Genomic DNA, 22,902 nt, shown 5'->3' with positions numbered 1-22,902 from the left:
TATACATTTTATGAATCCTTTTTACATCATCCAAATAATATTTTTCTTCATCTCTCAAGTTCTCTTATGATTATTAAATTCCTTTAGAAAGTAAATCTAAATATGAATCCCATAACTTTTATAATAAATCACCTCTTTATTTACATTAAATAGATATTTATCTAATTATTTCTTTAATACCAGCTGTATATATTACCTATATTTGATTTATTACTTCCTTGCTACAAATTTAATTCGTTACTTATATGTTTGAAAGCATATTATTTATCCAATTTTCTAACTCTATCACTTCTAAACGATTTGTCGGTTTTTACATATTTGTTTCTTTATGCTATAATATTTATTAAGTTTAGTAAAGCGATAACTATGAAATATGTTTATTTCTATTAACTTAAATTAAATTTTCTGTAGTGTTTTATGTTTTTAACTAATCATTACTTTTTTTTAACTTTGAAAGAATGTTTTATTAATTTAAGATAAATTAGTTTTGATTTATTTCTAAAGGGATTTATTATATTTTTTAAGATACTTAATTAACATCAGTTTCAAATTTATTATTTATATGTTTTTCTTAAAATACTTTTTATTTAATTTTTTTTTTTAAATAAATATTTTTATAATATTTGTGATTTTATTAATTTACATAAATAATAAATATTGTTTCTTAATTTTTTTTATCCTTAAAGCTTTATATAAAATATATATATCTATATATTATTATATAGTTTACATTTACAGAATGAGTTTAATAGTTTTTTAATATATAACTATCCTTAAAAAAATCATTATTTGAATCTTATTATGTTTTATTTTTTTACTCTTTAAAATAAGATACATCGCTGTTATTTTTAATATTTTTTATAGTCTTAAGTTTTTAATCTTTTATTAGAGATTAATTTATATTAGACTAATTTCTAATAATTTAATTTTTTAAAGTATTATTTTAAATTAATAAGTTATCAACTGGTTCTAATTATAATTTTTGAACTTCCATTTTCTTAAATAATAATTGGTTTTATAAACTATTAGTAATATCCTATTCATTTTTAGATTAATTTATACTCTGATTTATATTTTGATTGTTTTTTTTATTTGCAATATTATTATTTATGCTTATAGATAATTCAATGTTTGTGTTATTTGTTAAAATGTTTTAATTTGGTGATTAAGATTAAATTTTTATATCTGAAATCTCATTTGTTTTTTATGTAAATTTTAAATAATTTAAACTTGATTTTAGTTTATGATTACTAATTATTTATTTATCATAAGCAAATTATGTATTAATTATTTTTTAATATTTATCAATGCTTTTATATCTTTTTTCTTAAATTTTTCTCAAGTTATGTTATTTATCTTTTTCTTATACTTACATTTTTTTTTTCGTTAATTATTTTATTTTTTATTATAAATAGCAAAAAAATTTGCTTTTAACTTTTTCAAATAATAATAAAAAAAAATTATTAAATAAAATATTTTGATATGCTCAAATAATAAATTACACTATTAATTATATAAAAATGCAATTTATTTTAATTTTATTTGTAAAAAATTATCTTATTTATTATAATATATTAAAATATAAGTTTCATTTAAAAACTATAATATGAATATATCTTATATTAATACAAATAATGAGTAAAAAATATAATTTTCTATACTTTCATAAAAATTAGTAAATATGAAAAAAGATCAATTATTAAAATCTCAAACAACAGATTAATTAAAACTTAATTTAATAAATAATACAAATAATACTGATAAAAAATAAAACTCCTAAACTCAAGAATACTATAATGTTGGCAATTTACAAAAAAATTAATAAACATTAAAAAATTTAAGTACTAATAATATAGAGTATGTAATATAAATTTTAAAGTTGAATCAATCTCATAGAACAAGTGTAGAATACAGATTTTTATAAAATTACTTTATTAAATTAGATTATTTCAAGAGTTTTTATTAAACAAAAGGACAGTATATATTTTAATTGCTAATAAATAATTTATAATATAAAAAATGCAACTAAAGATATATTTTATATGAATCCGGTATACAAAGAAATATGTATATAAATATAAAATAATTTTACAAAAAAAAACTTTATTTATAATATTTTATGTATAAAAAAATATAAACTAATTTTATTAAAGTATTGGGATAAAAAGAGCCTTCAATAAATGGATTTTACTATATTTTATAAGGTTCTTGCTTAATATTTTACAATAAAGAAAAAGGACTATAATTTATTGAAAATAATTAATTAGATATTTCAGATTAAAAAGATATAGAAGTTTTGAAACAAAATGAAATAGTATTAAATAAAAATGACAGTCGAAAAGCTAGCTATATTATATGTCAAGAGAAGACACAATGTGCATATATAGAAAAATAATAATATGATAAAATATTAAGTAATAAACAAAAATCTATAAAAGAAAATATAAATTAAAAAAAAAAGTTGAAATTATTAAAATAGAAAAAAAACAATAAATTGAATTTTTAAAAAGCTGTGCTATATTTGTTAATATAGAACAAAAAATAATTTATGATATAGCCATACATTTATAAATCGAAAAATTTTGTAAAAATTAAATTGTATACAGCTAAGGTTAAGTAAGTACATGCATATATTTAATTTAATCAGGAGAATTTTTAATAAAATATAATTTAAATAAATAAAAATAATTAAAGCTAGTAATTTTAGGATAAGGTTAATTATTTGGATAATAAGAATATAATTAAAAGTAAATTTGTCTTTAGTAAGAAGTTTTAAATACAGAATATGTATCAAATGAATTTTATAGAAAATATGAAGTCTAATGTATATCAGTAAATTCAATATGTTATTCATTATCTTTTAAATCTTTGGATTTTTTATTAAAAAAATATCCTTTATTATAATAAACATTTGACACTAAGTGCCAATAATTTTGGTTAAGAAATAGAATAGAAAGCCTATAAAATAAAAATTAGTAAGATAAAAATCTAATAAACGTTTAAAATAGTAAATAAAATTCGAAAGTAAAATAATAATTAGATATGAAGCTTAAAGAAATTATAACTTATAAAAAAAAATCTATTAGTAGAGATAAAAGTTAAAAAACAGTGAAAAACTCTGAATAAGATAGTCTAGTTTTATCAGTTTAAAAATAAGTTTAATCAATATGGCATGATAAAATCAGAAAATTACATTTTTAAACTTAATAAAGACTATAGTAATATTAAGAATAAATACAGTTTAATTTAAATTTAACTATCAATAATGATAATATACGAAAAAATAGTTAACATAATGATAAAAAAACTATTTCTAAAGGACTTCCTTGTTAAGTACAAAAAAAGTATAAATATTGAAAATTATTATTAGTTTAATAACAGTGTATTAAATAATAAGAATTAAATTACCCCAATAAAAAATAAATAAATAAATATTACTTAAAAATAGATTTAGTCTTTTGAATATTTTGAAAATTTATAAAATAAAATTAGATCTATGAGCAATAATTAAACAAATAATAAAACAATAAGTTTTTCAAAATCAAATAATAAAAATAATTCTTAATATATTAATAAAAACTAATAATTTAATTTTTTTGTAAAAAATAAATTAAAGCCACTTGTCTCTCAATTTGATGAAGAAAAAAAACCTAATGAATAAAGATAAAATTTTTTTTTTATTTAAAAAGCTTATTTTAAATCATAAAAAAAATATAAATATTAAAATAAGCAAAACCTATTATAACACAAATAATAATAATTCTGATAATAATGAATGAATTCATATTAATAATTATATATTGAATTTAATAATAATCATATTTATTTAAAAATATTTTTTATATTATTATTTTGGTTTATTATTTAATTTATAGTATTTTAGTGTAGATATATTTTTATTATATATATATATATATATATATATATATATATATATATATATATATATATTTTTTTTTGTGTATTTAATTAATAATATTAACTTTTATGAATAAATAAATATCAATATTTTAATAAAATTTATAATCGAAAAATTAAAATATTAGAAGCAATGGCTGCAAAAAGAGCTATTAAACATGATAAGATGCAAAGCAATATAATTATAAAACATTGATTATTTATAAATAAATAATTATTAAAAATAGATCCTGAGTCTATATATTGTCATATTTAAAATAATAAACTTTAAAAATAAATTCCAGATGATTTTGCTGATAGAATACTTGATTTAGAAATTAAATTAGATGAAGATTATGTTGATATAGAAGACATTAAATAAGTTTTAGAATTATATATGGTAAAAAATTTAATTTTTGTTAGAATTTCTTTATATAAATTATTTTTCTTTAAAAATATAATTAAAAATACTTTAAAATAATAAAGATTGGTGTAGAATTTTATGAGTCATAAGGAGATCAAAAATTTCTTTATTTTAACAAAAAAATGACATCTTTAATGATGTAAGCGAATGTAATAGAAGCAATAAATAAAAACGATTAATCTGTAAATAAATATATTAATTTTTTTTGGCATGGATTTTATTTTTCAATTAATATAATCAAAAAAAAAAAAAAAAAAAAAATTAGCAAAAGTTTTTATTTTTCTTGACTACTTTTTTTTTTTTTTTTTTAATGATTGAGTTTTTATCAAAAAAATTACAGAAAATAAATAAAAATAAAATAATGTTAAAAAGTCATATAAAAAAAACTAAATAAAATATTTTTATTTTAAAAGTATGAAAAAGTATAAAATTTAAAAGAAATAAAATAAAAAGAAGAATCAATAAGAAAAGTAGTTGTTTAATCTATATAAAATAACGATGAAAAAGCTAAAAGTTTATTAAAAAATACCGAATAGGAAATTATTTAGAATTAATAATTTATTTAAAATTCTTTAGAATAACAAAGAAGTCTATTATACAAAAGATTATAAAAAAGAAAAGCTAACACATTGTTTTAATCAAAAACTTTTCAAAGTTTTAGAGAAATCAAATCTGATTAATATGTAAAAACGATAAAACCTAACTAATAAAATAATTAAGAAATTTAAATAGAAAAAAATAAATTAAGTTACTAATTAGAAAAATAAGACTATTAAATAGAAAATAAATAGAGATCAAAAACCGATTTTTCAAAAGCTTAAGTTGGATAATTATAACAATTATAATAAATAAAGAATTAAAAGAAGAAAAAAAGAGCTAAATCTTAAGATTTTAACCAAGTAAATTTATAAAAGGAAGAATAATAAGAATAAGAATAATAATAATTTGAAGATTTTAAAAATGAAATAGAAATCAAATTATAAAAGTGCAAATCACAAAATTATTAATAAAAGAATATTACATAAGAAGAATAAATATGAAAAGATATAAAACAAATATTTTTATAAATAAAAAATTATTTTATAAAAATTTATACTTAAATATTTAGAATATAAATTTAGCCATATTTAAACAATAGTGTGAGGTTAATAATATTTTTTTTTTTTTTTAAAAAAAAAAATTAATTTAAATTTTTATAAATAATAATAAAAAAAATGTTATACAAATAATATTAAAATTTTATATAAAATAATTGTAAAATCAATAAAGAATTTTTTCTTAATACTTTTTTATAATTTAAAACAGAAAAAGTTGAATAAAGATATTTCAAATTCTAATATTTAAAAAGACTTTAACTTTTATTATTATATCATTTTATATAGATTGTAGCATTATTTATAAATATTAAGTAAACATTAGACTATTAATCTATAATATTTTTAGTAGGAAACCTGATTTTTTTCTATTATATTTAAAAAAAAGCAGAATCGATAAAAAAAATATAATTTTTTTCTTTCTTTCTTTAAACATATACTATTAAAAAAAGTTTTGAATATTAAAACCTAACATTATTAGAAATAAACTTAATAATATGGTCAATAGTTAATGTTTTGGACACAAATATATTTTTTTTAATAAAAGGAGGAATTTATTTTATAATAATTTAATAAAATTTATAAATATAATAATATAATAAATTGATATTTATATTTTTAATATTTTCTCTAATATATATATTAATAGAATATTATTTAAGAGATGCATGGAGAATTCAATATTAAATTTTACGTTCTGAAAAACTTTTTAAAAGCTTATTTTATTAAAATTAAGTTCCATGTGTATTAATTGATATAAATGGATAAATAATTGAAATTAATGAATAAGCAAAAGAATAATTTTAATAAAAAAATGAAAAGCTTAACAATATTTTTAACATAATATATAACAAAGAAGAATAAAATGATTTAAAAAAGGCTTTAGAAATTATTAATTTGGAAAAACAATATATATAAATATAAATTACAGTTAAGAACTTATAAAAAAACAAAACTGATAAAAATATTAAGATTGAATTTGATTCTTTAAATAGACAAAATTCTAAATAATATATAATAAACAATTAATTTTCAAATATATTTTATTCTTTTGAAAGTGAATAATATGATATTTTATTTAATAATGAATTTTTAAAAATTATGGATAGTTATTTACAAGAAAAAAAATATGAACTTTAGATTATGCCTTTTTTTTGGAAAGAAAATAGTGCCTTTTTAATAAACTTTTAAGATATTTCTGATATTTTTTTGTTTTTAAAGGCTTAAAATTATTTAAATAAGTACTTTTTTTTAAATTTTATTAATAAAATAAAATTAAAAAAGTAATATAAATAATAGAGTATTATTTATAATTAATAATATAGAAGAAGATTATAAAAAATGGTGTAATCTAGCGCAATTAAATTAAATAAAGCTTACTGATTTGAAATATTTATCACAAATTATTAGCGAATAACACAATATATTAAACATTTTATTATTAGTTCAAAAGCTTAATCGAATATATTAAAAAGAGTAAAATATATAAACTTATAATATGAACTTTCAAATTGAAAATTTAATAATCTAAATTATTGAGACATTTTCAGTTAAATTTTAAAATTCTTTAAAAAAATAAATTTAAATTTCGAAAGTTCTTTTCCTAAAATTGTAAATGGGGATCCAATTTAATTTTTTTGGTTTTTTTTTTTTTTTCCTTATTTTATAATTATAGAAAATAGCATTAATATTTTCCTCATTTTTTTTTAAATTATTTTTATAGATTTTTTATTCTATTATTTATTTAATTTGTGATTGTGATGAGACTTATTTTAATTTAAATTGTGTTTTTAAAGAATGGAAAGAAAATGATTAGAATAAAAATCAAATTCTTTTAGGCTTTGAATTTGATTTTCTCGAAAAAAATAAATAAAAAGATTTGTTTTATAAAGTATAATTATAAGAATTTATATTTTTATTTTATTTTATTTTTTTTCAAAAAAAGATAATATAAAAGTACAGTAGCAATTCTTTTAAAGGAAATATAACATTATAAGATTTTCAAAATAAAAATATAAATGAAACAATATTATTGTTAGTAATAGACGAATTAAGATAAAATCAAGGATAAATTTATATAGAAGAATAAAATACTAAACAAATAAAATCTAGTAATAGTTTTTTAAATATATCTCAATAAAGTAATAGTGTTTCGGCTGATTAATTAGAAAAAAAATATTTATTACAATACAATAAGTATTTTCTTTTACATAAATATAAACAAAATAGAATATTTACAAAAAAAATTAAGCAATTTATTAGATTATAATTATTATTCAGAAAAAAAATATTCTAAGAAAAAATATAATTTTTTAACTAAACCTTATGATATAAATTTGTCATATCTTAGAAATAAAAAAGAATATGCAAAAGAATATTATTGGGCTCCTGATATAAATAATAGTAAAATATAAAAGAAAACATTAAAAAATTAAGGATAATTATAAATACTTTAAATAAAAAAAATTTAAAGTATAGATTCTAATACTTCATACATACAATAAGAAGATACAAGAAAATAATAATTATAATTATAATAATAATAATAAAAACAATTTATTTAAAATAAATCTAAAAATAAATATTTTAATAAATCTGATTAATTAATTCGTAATAACAAAAGTGATATTTAACCTCATAATCAAAAGTAAAATAACTAAATTAAAAAGTAAATACAAAATAGTTTTAGTTTTTTTAAATAAAATTTTGTTTAGTTATTCTAAAGTATAATAATAAATGTTTTGTAATAATCAAATGAAATACATGAAAATAATCAAATTTCTTTAGTTAAAAATATTAAAAATACATAATATTAGTCTTTATAGAATTCCCCATAGAAATAAAATAATTTACCATAATTATTTTATTCTTCTCCTAAAAACAAGAAATATATCATTAGAAAAAATACATTCTAAAGTACAATTGATACTTCCAAGAATGTTCTTTTATAAAAAGATAAAAAATAAAGAAACAGTTTATTTATTAAATGTAATTAAATAGTTTTAAATTAATAATAATTATTTATTTACAAAAAAAAAAATAACAATATTAATTCATATTTATTTTTTAAAAAATACAGTTTAATTTGAAGATAATCCAAACAGTTTAAATCAATCAATTTCATAAAAAAGTCCATTAAATAGTATTTCTAATTTAATGAGTCCTTAAGTTTTGTAAAGTTTTAGATTTAGAAATGATTCTTAAGTATCTGAAAATTGTATATAGTTATAAAGTTAAAATTGTGCTTTTAAATCTTTTTTTAATAATAATTTATCCTTAGAAATTAATGTATCACGTTTAAAATCTAATAAAAAATAATGGATTTTATAAGATATTTGCAACTAAGTTTTTTTTTTTTTAAAAAAAAAAATATTTACATATTTAATATATTTTAATTTATAGCAATATTAAAAAACTGATACTATACTTATTGTCTAAGAAGATTTTGAATAAATAGACTAAATTAAGTAAATTATTTAAAATACTAAAGATTTAGGAAGAGAATTGAATGCTTAAAAAATAAATAATGCTTTTGATAGTTATATGTAGTTTTTGAATTAATATAAGGTCTATAAATATGTTATGATTGATTTAAATTATTAATAAGAAATAATAAAGGAATTTATTGATTTAATTAGATTATAAGAAAACAAATGTGATGCTATTCCTAAAGCATTTATTTGTGGAGTATTTTAAAAAATTTATTATATATGATATTTTTTTTATATTTTTTAAATATAAGTTTAATGGACATGATCATTAATCTCATTAATTTTAATTAAATTATGAAATAAAAGGATAGCTTGAAAAAATAAAAATGATAAATATTTTAGATTATATAAATTGAAATAAATTTATATATATGGTGTTATAGATATAATTTTAAAATAAATTATATTTAATTTGAAACTCCTTATAATTTTTAAAAATGATATATATTTTTAATAAAATAAAAATAAAAATAAACATAAAATAAAAATTCAAATTAAAGCTATTTTAAATTTATTTCGAATGAATTAAAAATCAACATTTTTAATTTATATTAATTTTTTTTTTTTTTTTTTTTTTTTCAAAATATTTAAAATAAAAAATAAATAAAATATTAATTTGTACTTTTAATAAAAAAAATGTTTACTTATATTCAAAAGCTGTTTAATTATATTCAAAAGCCTTTTATCCTTACACTAACTTTTCTTACATTTTTATTATTTTGCAGTATTTATTTAAATACTTAAGAATAAAATGAAAACATTCTATTTAGTATAAATAATCAAAATTTTTTTTTTTTTTAAATAATAATTAATTTTTAAAATAATAGGAAAATTTATGCGGACATATAAAAAATAAAACGAAGAAAATGCTTTTGAAATAACAGCTGAATTTTTAACTTAACATAAATATCCTGTTCGTTAAGCAAAAGTAAAATAAAAAAATGATTTGATTTTTTGGAAAAAATAAAAAATAGGCAACATTATCAATAGATAAACATGTCATTGAGTAAAGAATAGACGATAATACAGGACTAGCTACTTTTTCTGGAAAACTATAAAATTCTTATTCTGATTAATAATAAATTTAAATATCTATTGAATTAATAGTAGGTTATAATTTAGAAGATACAAAAAAGCTAAAGAACATATATAATAGTTCAATAACAATAAAAAAAGGTGTTAAAACATAATCGAAATAATCATTTATATTAACTCCAATCCTTCCTAAGCCAACTTACATAATAGGTTGTGTAGAAAATGATAAAAAGTAGCCAATTGAAGGTGCTATAGTGACAGCATCATATACAGAGCCAATATTTTAAGATACTGTAATAGAAAAAACCGATTCTTAAGGATGTTTTACTATAAAAGCTGATTTGGAAGAATATGCACCTATAAAAGGTATTTTTATTATAAATATTATATATAGAAAAAAAAAAAAAAGGTGACATAACAATAAAAAAATCTCCATATAAAGAATGGAAAATAAAAGAAGATAGTTAATATACTTCAGGATTTTTTTTAATAAATGATTTGAAATTTAAATTTAAATAACCAATAACATTAAAAGCGAATTTAATTCCAATCGACATCTAAGGGACAGTAAAAGATTAATTCAATAAATCAATTCAAAACGCAAACATTCAACTAGTATGTTAAAGTAATGTCAATAAAAATCACATATTGACATTAAAAACAGTGACAGATTCATCCGGAAAATTTCGATTATAAAATGAAACTGAATTTCATCCTGAAAGTAAACTCTCATGTTCAATAACAATAACTTCTTAAACAAATTAATATGCAATTCCTTATAAAGAATAGTTTAATTTAGAAGAAGAAAAAGATTTTCTAAAATAGCCTTTAGAAGTCAAAATTACTCCCAAAGAATTAAAAGGAAAAGTGTTTGGAAATATTCAAAACAACTTTTTTAAAAAACCAGTCGAAAATGCAAAAATAAGTCTTTCTTTTAATTCTCCTTTATAATCTCCTATTCCTTAAGTATCTAATAAAAATGGAGATTTTTCTTTCGAATTTCTCGCTTATGAAGGAGATGAATATGAAACTACTATCCTAGTTGAAAAAGATTAATTTTAAAAAGCTAAAATCGAAAAAATTAAGTTAAACTTAGCCAATAATTACACATATGATGCAAAAACAATTACTCTTATTTATATTCCTTAACCTGTTTAGATAGTTATTTAAGGAAAAGTGTTTGAAACTACACTCAAAGAACCTTTAAAATCAGCCAAAGTCTAAATTTAAATTACTTCTTAAGGTAAAACAGAAAAACTGGAAGTCTAAACAGATTAAAAAGGTGTTTTTTCAGCCAAACATGAGGCTTAAAATACACAATAATACGATATCTAGTTAATAATATAAGGTGATAAAAAATACTTTGAGGAATTCAAACCTCCAGCTAAAAAAATAGACTACAATACAGGTTTTTCAGGTGATTTTGGAGACATTTATATAAAAAGAAATCCTGTGTAAGCATAAATATAAGGTATATTATTTGAAAAAGGTACAAAGAATGCTGTAAGTAATTCTTAGATATCAATAACGGCAGTATAAGGGGAAAAAAGCATTCTCCCTTAATAAAATATAGACTGCAAAACAAATTAAAAAGGAGAATATGACTGTAAATTTAAGGCAGAGTTAGGAATCACTTATACAATATAATTGAATATTTTAAATTCTTTTAAATAATCATCATCACTTATTATAGGAAATATATCGGAATAAAATAACTATACAATCAAAAATCTTAAAAGTGAAGTCGAATTTAAATTAACGCCTGTTGATGGTATTATTTCTGGTGCCATTTTCTCTTCTGAAAATCTTAAAGACCCATTAAAAAAAGGAGGATAATTTAAAATTATTTCCGTACAACCTAATCCTTTGAAAGAATTTGATCCTAAAATTTAAAATATAGACGATAAGGGATTATTTTAGATTAAACTACAACTCTAATTAGGTAAGGAATATACTATTACTGTTGAATTTAGTTACCCTTAATTAATTTCTCGTAAATAAGTTTTTCTTCTTAATTATCAGAATTAATATAAATTAGAAAAGCAATAGATTATTATGGGAAGTCCTATAACCATTAGAATTAAATAAGGATTAGTTAATACTCTTACAAATGTTCCACTTGATAAAGTTGACGTAGTGCTTACCTTGAATGAAAATAATTAAAGTTTCAAAACTTAAACTAATTTAAATGGTATTTTTACTTTTGGTGAAGTTGTATCTTTAAATTCTGAAGAGATTAAAGCTAAATTAAATGTATTATTTATTTATATATATTTTTTGTTTTATAATAAATTAATATGTAAAAAATAGATTTAAAAAAAAGGATTTAATTAATTAATTAGTGATGTTTAATTTTTAAAGAAAAATAATTATGTTATTGAAAGTTTAAAACTTAGTTTAGTTTCAGAGCCTTTTAAAACTTCGATATAAGGCGTTTTACTTGACGAAAATAAAATTCCTGTATATTTAGGTTAAATAACATTATTTGTATTTGATTCATAGAAAAAATTAATAAATGAAAAACCTTAATAAGAAATTTCTAATAAATAAGGAGTTTTTAATATAGAAGTAATGGTAACTTACAATGATTTTTATACTTGTAAATTGGAAATAAAACATGACTTCTTTAATAATCTAGAAAAAGAAGTAGTTTTAGATGCCAAGAATTCTTATTAAATAAAGAATTTGTAAGTTTAATTAGAAAGAAAGCAAACTTTATTAAAATATTCAGGAGTTATTTATAATACTCATAAATAAAAAATTCCAGAAGTTCCAGTACTTCTTAAATTTAGTGAAGAGTCTAAAAAACATTAAGCTGTTGATTTAAAATCAGAAACAGATTCTTATGGTATTTTTAGTTTAATTTAAACGATATTTTTTTTATATATAAAATATATATAAATTAATATATCGACAAAAATAAAAAAAAAAATAGGTATAATCGAATTTGAAGAAAACATATTAGTAGGGTATATATATAATGCATTTATACAAATAAAAATAGCAAACGATAAAGATTATTAAGAATATAATGAAGAAGTTGAATTTAAATTCGAAAATAATTATTAATTAACAAACCAATAATTAATAATGTACAAGAAAAGTGTTATTTGTGAAGTCTCAGGTCTAGTATAAGACTTTTAAACCAAAAAACCAATTCCAAATGCATAAGTATTATTATAATTTGAAGAGTTTATAGGCATATAAGATTAATAGTAACTTTTTTATGCAGACAAATTAGGAAAATTTACTATAAAACAGAAAATATAAGAAGGATTTACTTACGAATTATTTTTAATTTCTAAATCTGCAAAATATATTGATTAAAAGACCAAGATACAATTATAATAATCAAATCTATATGTGATAAAAGACCTAGTAATAAACATGAAAGTAGCTACCTAATCTTAATATATATAAGGTTAAATAAAAGGTTTTACATTATCAAATACAGGTGAATATTTAAAAAATAGTGAAATAATATTATACCCTGATTCAGATCCAGAGATAAAAACAATATAAAAAAGTGGAGAAAAAGGTTTATTTTCATTTGAAAAAATACCATTAATATAAGGAAATACATATAAATTTAACCTTCTATAAAAACCTTTTGATAAAAACATATATTTATAAACTATAACCTAAGTAGAGCTTTCAGAAAATGAAAGTTATTAATAAGTTGAAATATATTTGGTTTCCTAAAGAATAAAAACACAATATAATATTCAGGGAAAAGTTGTTGATAAACAAAGCAAAAAACCAATTACAGACGCCTTTGTAACTATTTAATTCCTTGATATGATAAATACCAAAAATACAGAAGGAAACTCCGACCAAAAAGGTCTTTTCAAGCTCCTTGGTGATATTAATTAAGGTCTAGATTATCAAGCTATTATAATAGTTGAAAAAGCAGGTTATTAACCTTTTACATAAACTAACATACAATTAAAAAGTCCGTATTAAATGTAAAACTTAAACTTTGAATTAGAACAAAATAATAGCTCTTCAAGCATTTATTATGTTGATGTGAAAAATCCTATTTCGATTACAGGAAAACTTTACGAAGATACCACTTGTTCGCTTTTTCCTTAAAAAAATATTCCTTTTATGTAAGTTCTTTTCTTTTTTGAAGTCGATAATAGTTTTAATAATCAAGACATACTTATGGGAAAAAGTTATACTGATTTAGATGGTTTTTTTAAAATTAAAACACCTCATCCGACCTTTTCGGATATTTAAAGTTACTTTTTGTTTTAAAAAGAAGGATATTAGGATTTAAAAAGATATTTGAAAATTAAAACTACTAGGAATTATAATGGTGTTGATTTAGGCTAAATACAGATTTTAACTACTACGGGTATTAAATCTAATTGTTCTTAAAAATAATAATTAGTATAAAAGAATTATGATAATTAATAAAATTGATTTTTTTTTTTTTTTTCTTTTAAAAAAATAATGATTTAAAATTTAAAGTTTATTTGTAATAATAAAATATTATTTTTATTTATTTTTTTATATTTTATTTTTTTAAAAATAAATATATTTTTTAAGTTATATCTTTTTTTATTTTATTTTAAAAATAAAAATAAAAATAAAATACTTAATTTTGAATATAATAATAATTAATTCTATTAAAATAAAAATATTTTACCTTCAGAAAAACAAATATTTTTTTTTTTAAATTTTTTTTATGATTAAAAATTTGTTATATATAAATAAAAAATAATATTAAAAATAATAAATAAAAAAAAATGGGAAACGATTAAGTGTATCCTTACAAAGTCAGAAATTCTTTTATTTAAGAAAACATAGCTTTTATAAAATAAATAGAAACAGAAGCATATGGAGAAATCAAAATAGTTAAAAATACTTTAAATGCAGTAATAACAAAGCTAAATTTAAAATTACTAAATTAATTTTAATTTTAATTTTAATGAAAATTTAAAAATATATATCAATTATTATTATATATAAAGGACTTATTGGCAATTAAATAATTTAGATTTTAAAATAATTAAACATTAGAATAATTTATTTAAAAAGTAGAACAAAGAAAACAAATTGTAAATCCTTGTATTGTTGAATTGTTAGAGGCTGAAGCTCATTCCTCTGGAGACTATTGCTCTTAATTACTTAAAATAGATATTGTTTACTAATTTTATCCTGAAACTCTTGAATAATTAATTCAAAAGAGAAAAAGCATGAAACAAACATTTTCTGTAAGCGAAATATTTTTTTTAATATAATGTATTTCTAATGCATTGATTGTTTTCGAATAATATGGTTTATACCATGGAGATGTCCGTCCATAAACAATAGTTATTTCCCCCTATGATTAATTTAAGTTAACTGATATATAAATACTAACTAAGTTGACTTAATATAAAAGACTTTTATTAGGATTAACTGATAAAGTGTATATTTCTCCAATTCTTTTCGATGGATTATAACATTAGTATTATAATTATAATATATATATTACTAAAAAATAAAAAATAAAAATGTTTATATTTTAAAGAAATTTATTAATTAAAATATTATATTATATATAAATAAATATAATAATAACATATTATATATTTATTTTTTTAGGATCATGAACCCTGAACATAATTAATACTTAGACGACGTTTTTTCTTTGGGTTTAGTATCTTTGGAAATATTACATAACTAACCTATTAAAGTAAATTTTTTCCATAATTTATAAAACAATTCATATTTATTTTACTTTTTAAAAAAATATTTAAATAAATTAGGATTTATATGATTTTGATAATGGATAATTCGATGATTAAAAATTAAATTAATTATTATAAGATTTAGAAGAAAAAAACAATGGTTAAGTTGAAAAGAGTGAAGGATACTTATGCTTATTATAATTAATAAAGAAAATGCTTTAAATAAAAGAAAATGATAGAATAACCGCAGAAGGAGTACTTGAATATATTTAAAACAATAATTTTTTGAGAGAAAAATCATAATATTCTTAAAATGATAATTATTTTAAAATTAATACTTCTCCAAATAAAATATCTACAAGACTTTAACTATTAAATAGTGTAAATAAATTGAATTAAAGGTTTCCTTTTAATATTTTATTTTTTTAAAAAAAATAATAAAATATTTTCATTTTTTTATTTTTTATTTTTTTTTAAAAAAAAAGTTTTGATGATTATCATATAAAAAAAACAAAAAAAGGAAATATTAACCTATAATCAGAAAATGTAAATATTTTAGAAAGTCATAATTTATAAGATATAAATAACTTTTAAGAAATTAAATAAATGAATGAAGATTTGTTTTTGTAAATTGAGGATGAAAATATGAAGAAAGCTGACAATTTTTAAGATAAATATAATTTTGAAACAAATATTAATTCTAAAGCTATAAATGATTAAAAATATTAAATTAATAATGATTAAAAATATTAAATCAATAAAGATTAAAAATATTAAATCAATAATGATTAAAAATATTAAATCAATAATGATTAAAAACATTAAATCAATAATGTTTAAAAACATTAAATCAATAATGATTAAAAATATTAAAATATTAATAATTAAAAAAAATAAAGTGTTAATGATTAAAAGTAATAAGAAAGTATAAAAAGGGCTCAAAAAAACACAAATTAAAAATAAGTTAATAATTACAATGAAGAAGATATTGATAATAATAGTAATAATTATCTTACTGACTAATAAATTTAAGAAATAATTATTGAAAGTGCAAGACTTTAAAAGTAATATAGTAAATTATAAGATATTGATATGGATGAAACTGCAATTGATATTTTAATTTAAAAAAAATAAATATAAGAAAAGAATTTTGAAAATATCGGTAACAATTAAAAAAATTCAGATAATTATTTTAGTTGTAATAACTTAAGTGATAAATTGTAAAAAAAAAACAAAGGAACTTATAATATTGCTAAAAAGAATAAATGAGCATATAAAAATAAAAATATATATAATACATTAAAAGAAAATTTTAATGAAATAACAATTATATTATTTTAAAAATAATTAAAATAAAAATATAATATAATTATAATAATTAACATATAAATAAACTTAAAATGTTTTTTTTTTTTTTTTTTTTTAAAATAAATAAATAAATAAATAAATAAATAAATAATATTAATTTAATTATATATATTTAAAATTTTTTTTTCAGTTTTATTTTTTAATCCCTAATTTATTAAATATTAAATTTTTGTTACAAAATTCTAAATTTTTATTAGACTTTATTTATTGATTATTTATAGATGTTTTAGTTTTTTTAATTGGTTTTTCTTATAAATTGTTTTCAAATTCAGGACTTTTATCACCTTTTTGGTTTCCTGATTTTTATAAAGGTGAAGTATTAGTATTAGAGGCATTTGAGTTATTTCTAATTCTATTATCTTCTGAATTTTTTCTATATAATATACTATTCTTTTTCTGTATTTTTTTGTTAAAATAAATAAATATTATTTTTAGATGTTTTATACATTTTCAGTTTAAAAATTATAAATTAATTCTTAATCATCTAGATAATTATAATGTGTATATTCTTCATCTATTTTTTTTTTTATTTAATTTATATTAAATAAATTTAATACATACTTTTCATATTACTATGTTATATAAGCATAGAAATAGAATTATTTCTATTTCTTGTGAATATATCATCAAAACTATTTTTATGAAAATCTAAAACATTTCTATATAAACTTTCCTATTTTTTTATTTTTTTTCTAAAAAAATAAAATATTTATACCTTATGTGTTTTAACATCAACTATTTTTTTAGCAAAAGATTCACCCAGAAGTTTATAATTTGGAGTTTAAGCGATTAATCCAGGTGTATTAAATTAACTATCATATATATCTTTATTATCATTTTATTGTTATGTTTATTTAGGATCAAAAGAAAATTTTTATTTTAGTTATTAAGAGTTATTTATTTATTATATTTATTAATTTTCTTATTCTTATAACTTTTATTTTCCTTAATCGTCCAATTCTTCTAACCATAATTTAACAGTAGGTTTATATGGAGGTTCTCTTAAATTCATTTTTAATTTGTTTCTAGATAATATAAGTAAAATAATTAATAAAATATATACACACAATTTAATTATTAAAAAAATTTACAATTATTTTTTATTTAATGGCTCTTAATTTTAATTTAAAGCATTTCTTTCTATATTGATTTTTTTTCTTACAACCATATAATCATCTGGACATACCATAATTATTTATTTATAAATATTAAGTGCTTCAATATAGCTTTTTCCTATTTCAAAAAGTAAGCCAATATTAAACAAAACCTCAATATTATTTTCTAGTTTATAACTTTTATTAAAACATGTGAAAGCATCTTTCATCTTTTTTTTTTTTTTTTAATTTTTTTTTTTTTTTTATAAAAATAAAACCATATTCAATTTAAAAAATGTAATTCCTAAATAACACCAACAAATATAACTTTTATCATTTACTTATATCGCCTTTATAAAATATTCTAAAGCCTGTTTAACTTAATTTTATTGATCATAATTTTTAGCCATTATTAAAAGAACTTCGAAATCTTTATTATTTTATTAATATGCTCTTTAAATCGAATCCATAGATTCCCTCTTTATTATTTATATAATTTTTTTATTATTATTATTCTTACATAACATTTTTTCTAAAATAATAACCAGCTCAAACATTTTAATGCATTTATATTACTACTTTCTAATTATTTTGCTTTCTGATAACACATAAAAGCTTCTTCCATCTATATTTTTAAATAAATAATATTTAAAAAAATTATTTAAAATATTTAATATTTACCTCTTTTGCATATTCTAATTATAATCCAGAATTACATAAAATTTCAATCGATTTTTGAACGCTAAAAATATTTTTTTCATCTTTAAAATTAAGAATATTTAAAAAATAATTTTGCAGATTCTAAATGGCTATTATGTACTTTCTTTATAATAGCTCTATATAAATCTATTATATGTTAATAGACATATTTTTAAGAATATTTGTTCACATTATTAAAATTTTATTCAGCTTCATTAAAATTTCCTTGCTTTAATTTTATATTATATAAAATTAAATACAATAAAAAAAAAATTAGAATATAATTTTTAATAAACATATAATATAGACTTAAAAAATTATTATCTTTAATTATTATTATATATATATATATATTAGATTTAATTAATTCTATTATAATTACTTTATAATTTGAAACACCTAGTTCAAAATGTATATTAGGGTCTTTCTATAAATTTTAAATTAAATAATATTATTTATTATAGTAATATTAGTTTTTTTTTATATATATTATTTTACATTAGCTTTAACAGATAAATCCATAGCTTTTTAATAAGAAGTAATCACCTTTTGGTGCATTTTAAAATGAAAACAGCAATGTCCAGCTAATATTTAAGAACTTGCTATATTAGGATTTACTTCATTTAATAATTCATAGAATTTAAGAGCCTTTTTATTAAATAATATTTTGTTTTAAATTTAATAAATTTAATATGTTTTATTGTTTTTATACTTATTCCCATTTTTATTTTTGTATATAATGTTATCCTCTTTTAAGATATTGCTTTTAATTTTTTAATATATAATCGCTATGTTAAGAAAGTAAAAATTAATCTTGTTATTCTTCTTCATTTATATTATTACTTTATTATTATTCTTTTTCTTAATTTGTATTATTGATCATTTTTCTAATATTATATTATCTTTTAGGTAATATAATTATTTTTGTGAATATAATTATAAAATAAAATTAATTAAAAATTAATATAATTATTTAAATAATATATATCATAGTATTTTGAAATATGGTTTTTGATTTTAATTATTAATTTCCTTTTTTGTCTATTATTCTCAGAAAATATATTATAATAAAATAAAGTACATAACATTATAATTTACATTTTTTTAAACAAATTTCATAAAAATTACCATTTAATAAATAATTAATTTATATAATTAAAATATTAAAAATTTATATATATATTTTTTTTTAATTAAAAATAATATATATATTAAATTAAATTATTTATTATTTACATAAATAAATTTAATTAAAAATTTATTCTAGAAAATTATTTTTAAAGACATGAGTAATTTTAACTATGTAAAATAAAAAAATTTAAATATAAATAAATATTATTTTCTTTTTTTTTTAAAAAATATTATATTTTATATAATTTATATACATTTTTTTACTTATCTTTTTAAAATTGTTTTAAAATAATTTAAATAATCGTTATATCTTTTCGTTAATAAAGAAATATTAAATATTAAATTATATATTTATATTATTTCTTAAAAAAGCTTATAACTCATAATTTACATTTTATTTATTAATAATAATTACTTTTTGAAATTCAAAAGTAAATTCAAATATAGAAAAAAACATTATTAAGATTTAATCAATCAAATTTAATTAATAAAAATTATTAAATAAATAAAATTAAATATTTGAAATTTAAAAATTATCTTTTAAACAAGCTATTGAGACTTCACATTTTAAATATCGGATTATAGCTGCATATCAAATACAAATGAAATAAAAATATTTTTATAAATAATTAAAAAAAATGAATATGACTTTTACAAAAATAAAACATTGTTTTTTAAATAATAATATATTAAATTAAAAAATTAAACTTATTAAAACAATAAATTAAGGGAAATTTAATAAAAATAAATATATTAAACTTAATAAAAACAAATTATTATATATAAATTAATTTTAAAAATTATATTTTAATAAAAAAAATTATTAAATTTATAAATTTTATTATTAAGTGATTATATATTTTATAATAAATTATTATTCATATAGAAGTGTTTATAATTATACTAAAAAATAAAATATTATTTATTTTTTATAAATAAATAATAAAAAAGAATTTATAATATATAAAAGTTTTTTTATTATATATATATTTTTTATTTTATATTAACTTTAAACCATTTAAATTATCTAAAAAATATTAATTTCTTATTTTGATTATATTTTTTTTATATTTTGTTTCTCTTTATTTATAATGCAATTAAATTTTATAAATTTATTTTTATGTATTAATAATATCATTTATTTAGTTATATTTTTTTTTATTAAATTTTATTTTTCTATTTATCTTTATTTTGATTACTTTAATTATTTGGGTATTATTAACTGCTTTCACTATTCTCACTATTTTCTTAAATAAAAATGAAAAATAAAATATATTAAAAAAAAGAACAATAAATAATTTTAATTTACCACTTTAACTTAATTATTTAGATTGCTATTTTTACGAATATTTAAGTATTTTTTTATTTTTTTAGATGATTTCTAATTACCTTTTTATATAACTTTCTAATTCCCTAGCTTTTTTTACACTCAATTTATCAATGTCAAAGACTAACTCTTTATCATTTTTCTAATGCCCAACTTCTGATTTTACAATTTCCCAGATTCCAGATAAAGACTCTTAAGGAATTTATTAAATATTCTTTATTAATTTTTTTTTTCTAAAATATTCATAGGTATATCAGTTTTTTATTATTTTTTATTATAATTTTGGATTTATTTATGCCTTGTTCCATGTTAATTTGTTGAACTAATAGTTTTATTTATATCTTCGACATTTTCATTGATTATTTATTTGAATATTTATTTATAGTATTATTCGATTTGCTTAGTGTTATTATATATTTCAGTATTTTTTTCATTATACTAATAACTATTATTCCATACTTTTTAAATATCATTTTCAAACTCTTTTTAAGATTTATATTAATTTAAATTTAACTTTTTTTCTATTGTAATTAGATCCATTGGTTCTTTTATAAAATTAAAATAATCTGGACATTATTAAGCTTTAGGATTTACAGTACGTAAAAAAGGTTAAACTTTTGGATGTTATTAAAGCATATTTAATATTTTTAATAATTTCTAAGATTAATCAAGTGGCTGATTTTCTTATTTTAAACATTAATTTTTTATACTGCTTGCAGAAGATATTTCTTGAGATATTTATTTTTTTAACTAATCTTATGATTTTGTTTTCTATTTTTTTTTTTATTTTATTTTTTTTATAATTTACATTTTAATGAGAAAATTTTGGACTCATTTTTAATTATTCTAATAAGTAATTATGTTTTGCTCTAACTGGTTTTTATGAAAATTAGAAAGAATAATATTTTGGTAAAATTTCATTTAAATAGGTTTATTATTGTTAAGTAAAATAAAAATCATTTGTATACTATTTTTTTTATTAAAAAATATATATATCTCTAAAGAAGATATAAGAAAAATTATAAAAAATTAAAATTTTATATTCTAATTCGTTATTATTATATATTTATATTAATTCCACAAATTCTATAAGAACTAAATATTATTAAGTTGTTTTTGATTAATGATAACCAAAATAAAAAATATTCATAATAGAAAAAAATATAAAAGTGAATATAAAAATAATAAATATTTTTTTATTTTATTTAAATATATAAAATATAATAAAACTATATTATTTTTAAAAATATTATTTTTAAAATTCTAAATAAAAATAATCATTTATTCTGTATATAAACGCTATATCTATAATTTTTTTTTTATATATTTATTACTTAATCTTTATTGATTTATTTTTCCATATTTATTTTTTGAATTTAGTTGAAAAAAACAAAAATTAACGAATTCTTCTTAGTTTTTATTTTTATTTTTATTTTTATTTTTTCTTCCTATATTTAAATATTAAAATAGAAAGATATTATAATTATATTTATAGTTTATAAAAATATTTAAAATATAATTTTTATTTAACAAGTTTTTTTATAGATTTTACAAATATAAAAATTAATAAAAAAAGAATTTTTTATTTTTTTTCTAAAAATTCAAAACAAACAAAATACATAACAATAGTAATTATCGCATTTTTATCAAATAAAAATAAGAAT

At 16.3% G+C, this 22,902-nt stretch overlaps 4 protein-coding genes across 4 annotated transcripts, besides 18 other annotated features; 1 reads left to right on the top strand and 3 right to left on the bottom strand. All coding sequences in view use genetic code 6, as the record gives it.

Moving 5' to 3' along the window:
• Positions 1 to 2,355: 2,355 nt before the first annotated feature.
• Positions 2,356 to 15,911, top strand: IMG5_201340 (hypothetical protein; the record flags this gene model as incomplete). The annotated part of the gene is made up of 14 exons (XM_004023947.1): positions 2,356 to 2,375; positions 2,695 to 2,824; positions 4,146 to 4,297; positions 4,735 to 5,142; positions 9,034 to 9,102; positions 9,407 to 9,675; positions 9,734 to 9,834; positions 9,881 to 10,307; positions 10,351 to 12,789; positions 12,877 to 14,333; positions 14,599 to 14,821; positions 14,918 to 15,396; positions 15,534 to 15,624; positions 15,698 to 15,911. 12 exons carry the CDS (start codon positions 2,356 to 2,358, stop codon positions 15,022 to 15,024), a joined length of 5,802 nt encoding a protein of 1,933 aa, XP_004023996.1. The 3' UTR covers positions 15,025 to 15,396; positions 15,534 to 15,624; positions 15,698 to 15,911.
• Positions 3,787 to 3,835: a microsatellite.
• Positions 3,901 to 3,951: a microsatellite.
• Positions 6,164 to 6,204: a microsatellite.
• Positions 9,359 to 9,395: a microsatellite.
• Positions 9,362 to 9,395: a microsatellite.
• Positions 9,544 to 9,585: a microsatellite.
• Positions 14,434 to 14,471: a microsatellite.
• Position 15,912: 1 nt separating the features above from the next.
• Positions 15,913 to 15,951: a microsatellite.
• A 379-nt stretch (positions 15,952 to 16,330) lies between these two features.
• Positions 16,331 to 16,493: a microsatellite.
• Positions 16,331 to 16,510: a microsatellite.
• Positions 16,331 to 16,533: a microsatellite.
• Positions 16,534 to 17,044: 511 nt separating this feature from the next.
• Positions 17,045 to 17,078: a microsatellite.
• Positions 17,079 to 17,113: 35 nt separating this feature from the next.
• IMG5_201330 (hypothetical protein) lies at positions 17,114 to 19,009 on the bottom strand (the record flags this gene model as incomplete). The annotated part of the gene is made up of 8 exons (XM_004023946.1): positions 18,763 to 19,009; positions 18,602 to 18,706; positions 18,360 to 18,560; positions 18,079 to 18,311; positions 17,703 to 18,012; positions 17,549 to 17,660; positions 17,434 to 17,501; positions 17,114 to 17,383 (listed from the first exon to the last, which is right to left on the bottom strand). The coding sequence occupies exons 1-8, from the start codon at positions 18,946 to 18,948 to the stop codon at positions 17,114 to 17,116; spliced, it is 1,485 nt and encodes a 494-aa protein (XP_004023995.1). The 5' UTR covers positions 18,949 to 19,009.
• Positions 18,313 to 18,346: a microsatellite.
• Positions 18,313 to 18,347: a microsatellite.
• On the bottom strand, positions 18,839 to 19,338 carry IMG5_201320 (kelch motif family protein, putative; the record flags this gene model as incomplete). The annotated part of the gene is made up of 3 exons (XM_004023945.1): positions 18,839 to 19,009; positions 19,163 to 19,207; positions 19,279 to 19,338. 3 exons carry the CDS (start codon positions 19,336 to 19,338, stop codon positions 18,839 to 18,841), a joined length of 276 nt encoding a protein of 91 aa, XP_004023994.1.
• A 371-nt stretch (positions 19,339 to 19,709) lies between these two features.
• Positions 19,710 to 19,753: a microsatellite.
• Positions 19,754 to 21,148: 1,395 nt separating this feature from the next.
• IMG5_201310 (hypothetical protein) lies at positions 21,149 to 22,599 on the bottom strand (the record flags this gene model as incomplete). Its single annotated transcript, XM_004023944.1, has 3 exons — positions 21,149 to 21,158; positions 21,301 to 21,452; positions 22,573 to 22,599. 3 exons carry the CDS (start codon positions 22,597 to 22,599, stop codon positions 21,149 to 21,151), a joined length of 189 nt encoding a protein of 62 aa, XP_004023993.1.
• Positions 22,000 to 22,045: a microsatellite.
• Positions 22,470 to 22,499: a microsatellite.
• A 53-nt stretch (positions 22,600 to 22,652) lies between the features above and the next one.
• Positions 22,653 to 22,681: a microsatellite.
• Between the last annotated feature and the right edge of the window lie 221 nt (positions 22,682 to 22,902).

The sequence above is a fragment of the Ichthyophthirius multifiliis genome, assembly GCF_000220395.1.
Source record: "Ichthyophthirius multifiliis unplaced genomic scaffold scaff_1120509251426, whole genome shotgun sequence".
In the NCBI taxonomy this organism is placed as follows: Eukaryota; Ciliophora; class Oligohymenophorea; order Hymenostomatida; genus Ichthyophthirius; species Ichthyophthirius multifiliis.
This window is presented reverse-complemented; position numbering and strand designations above follow the sequence as displayed.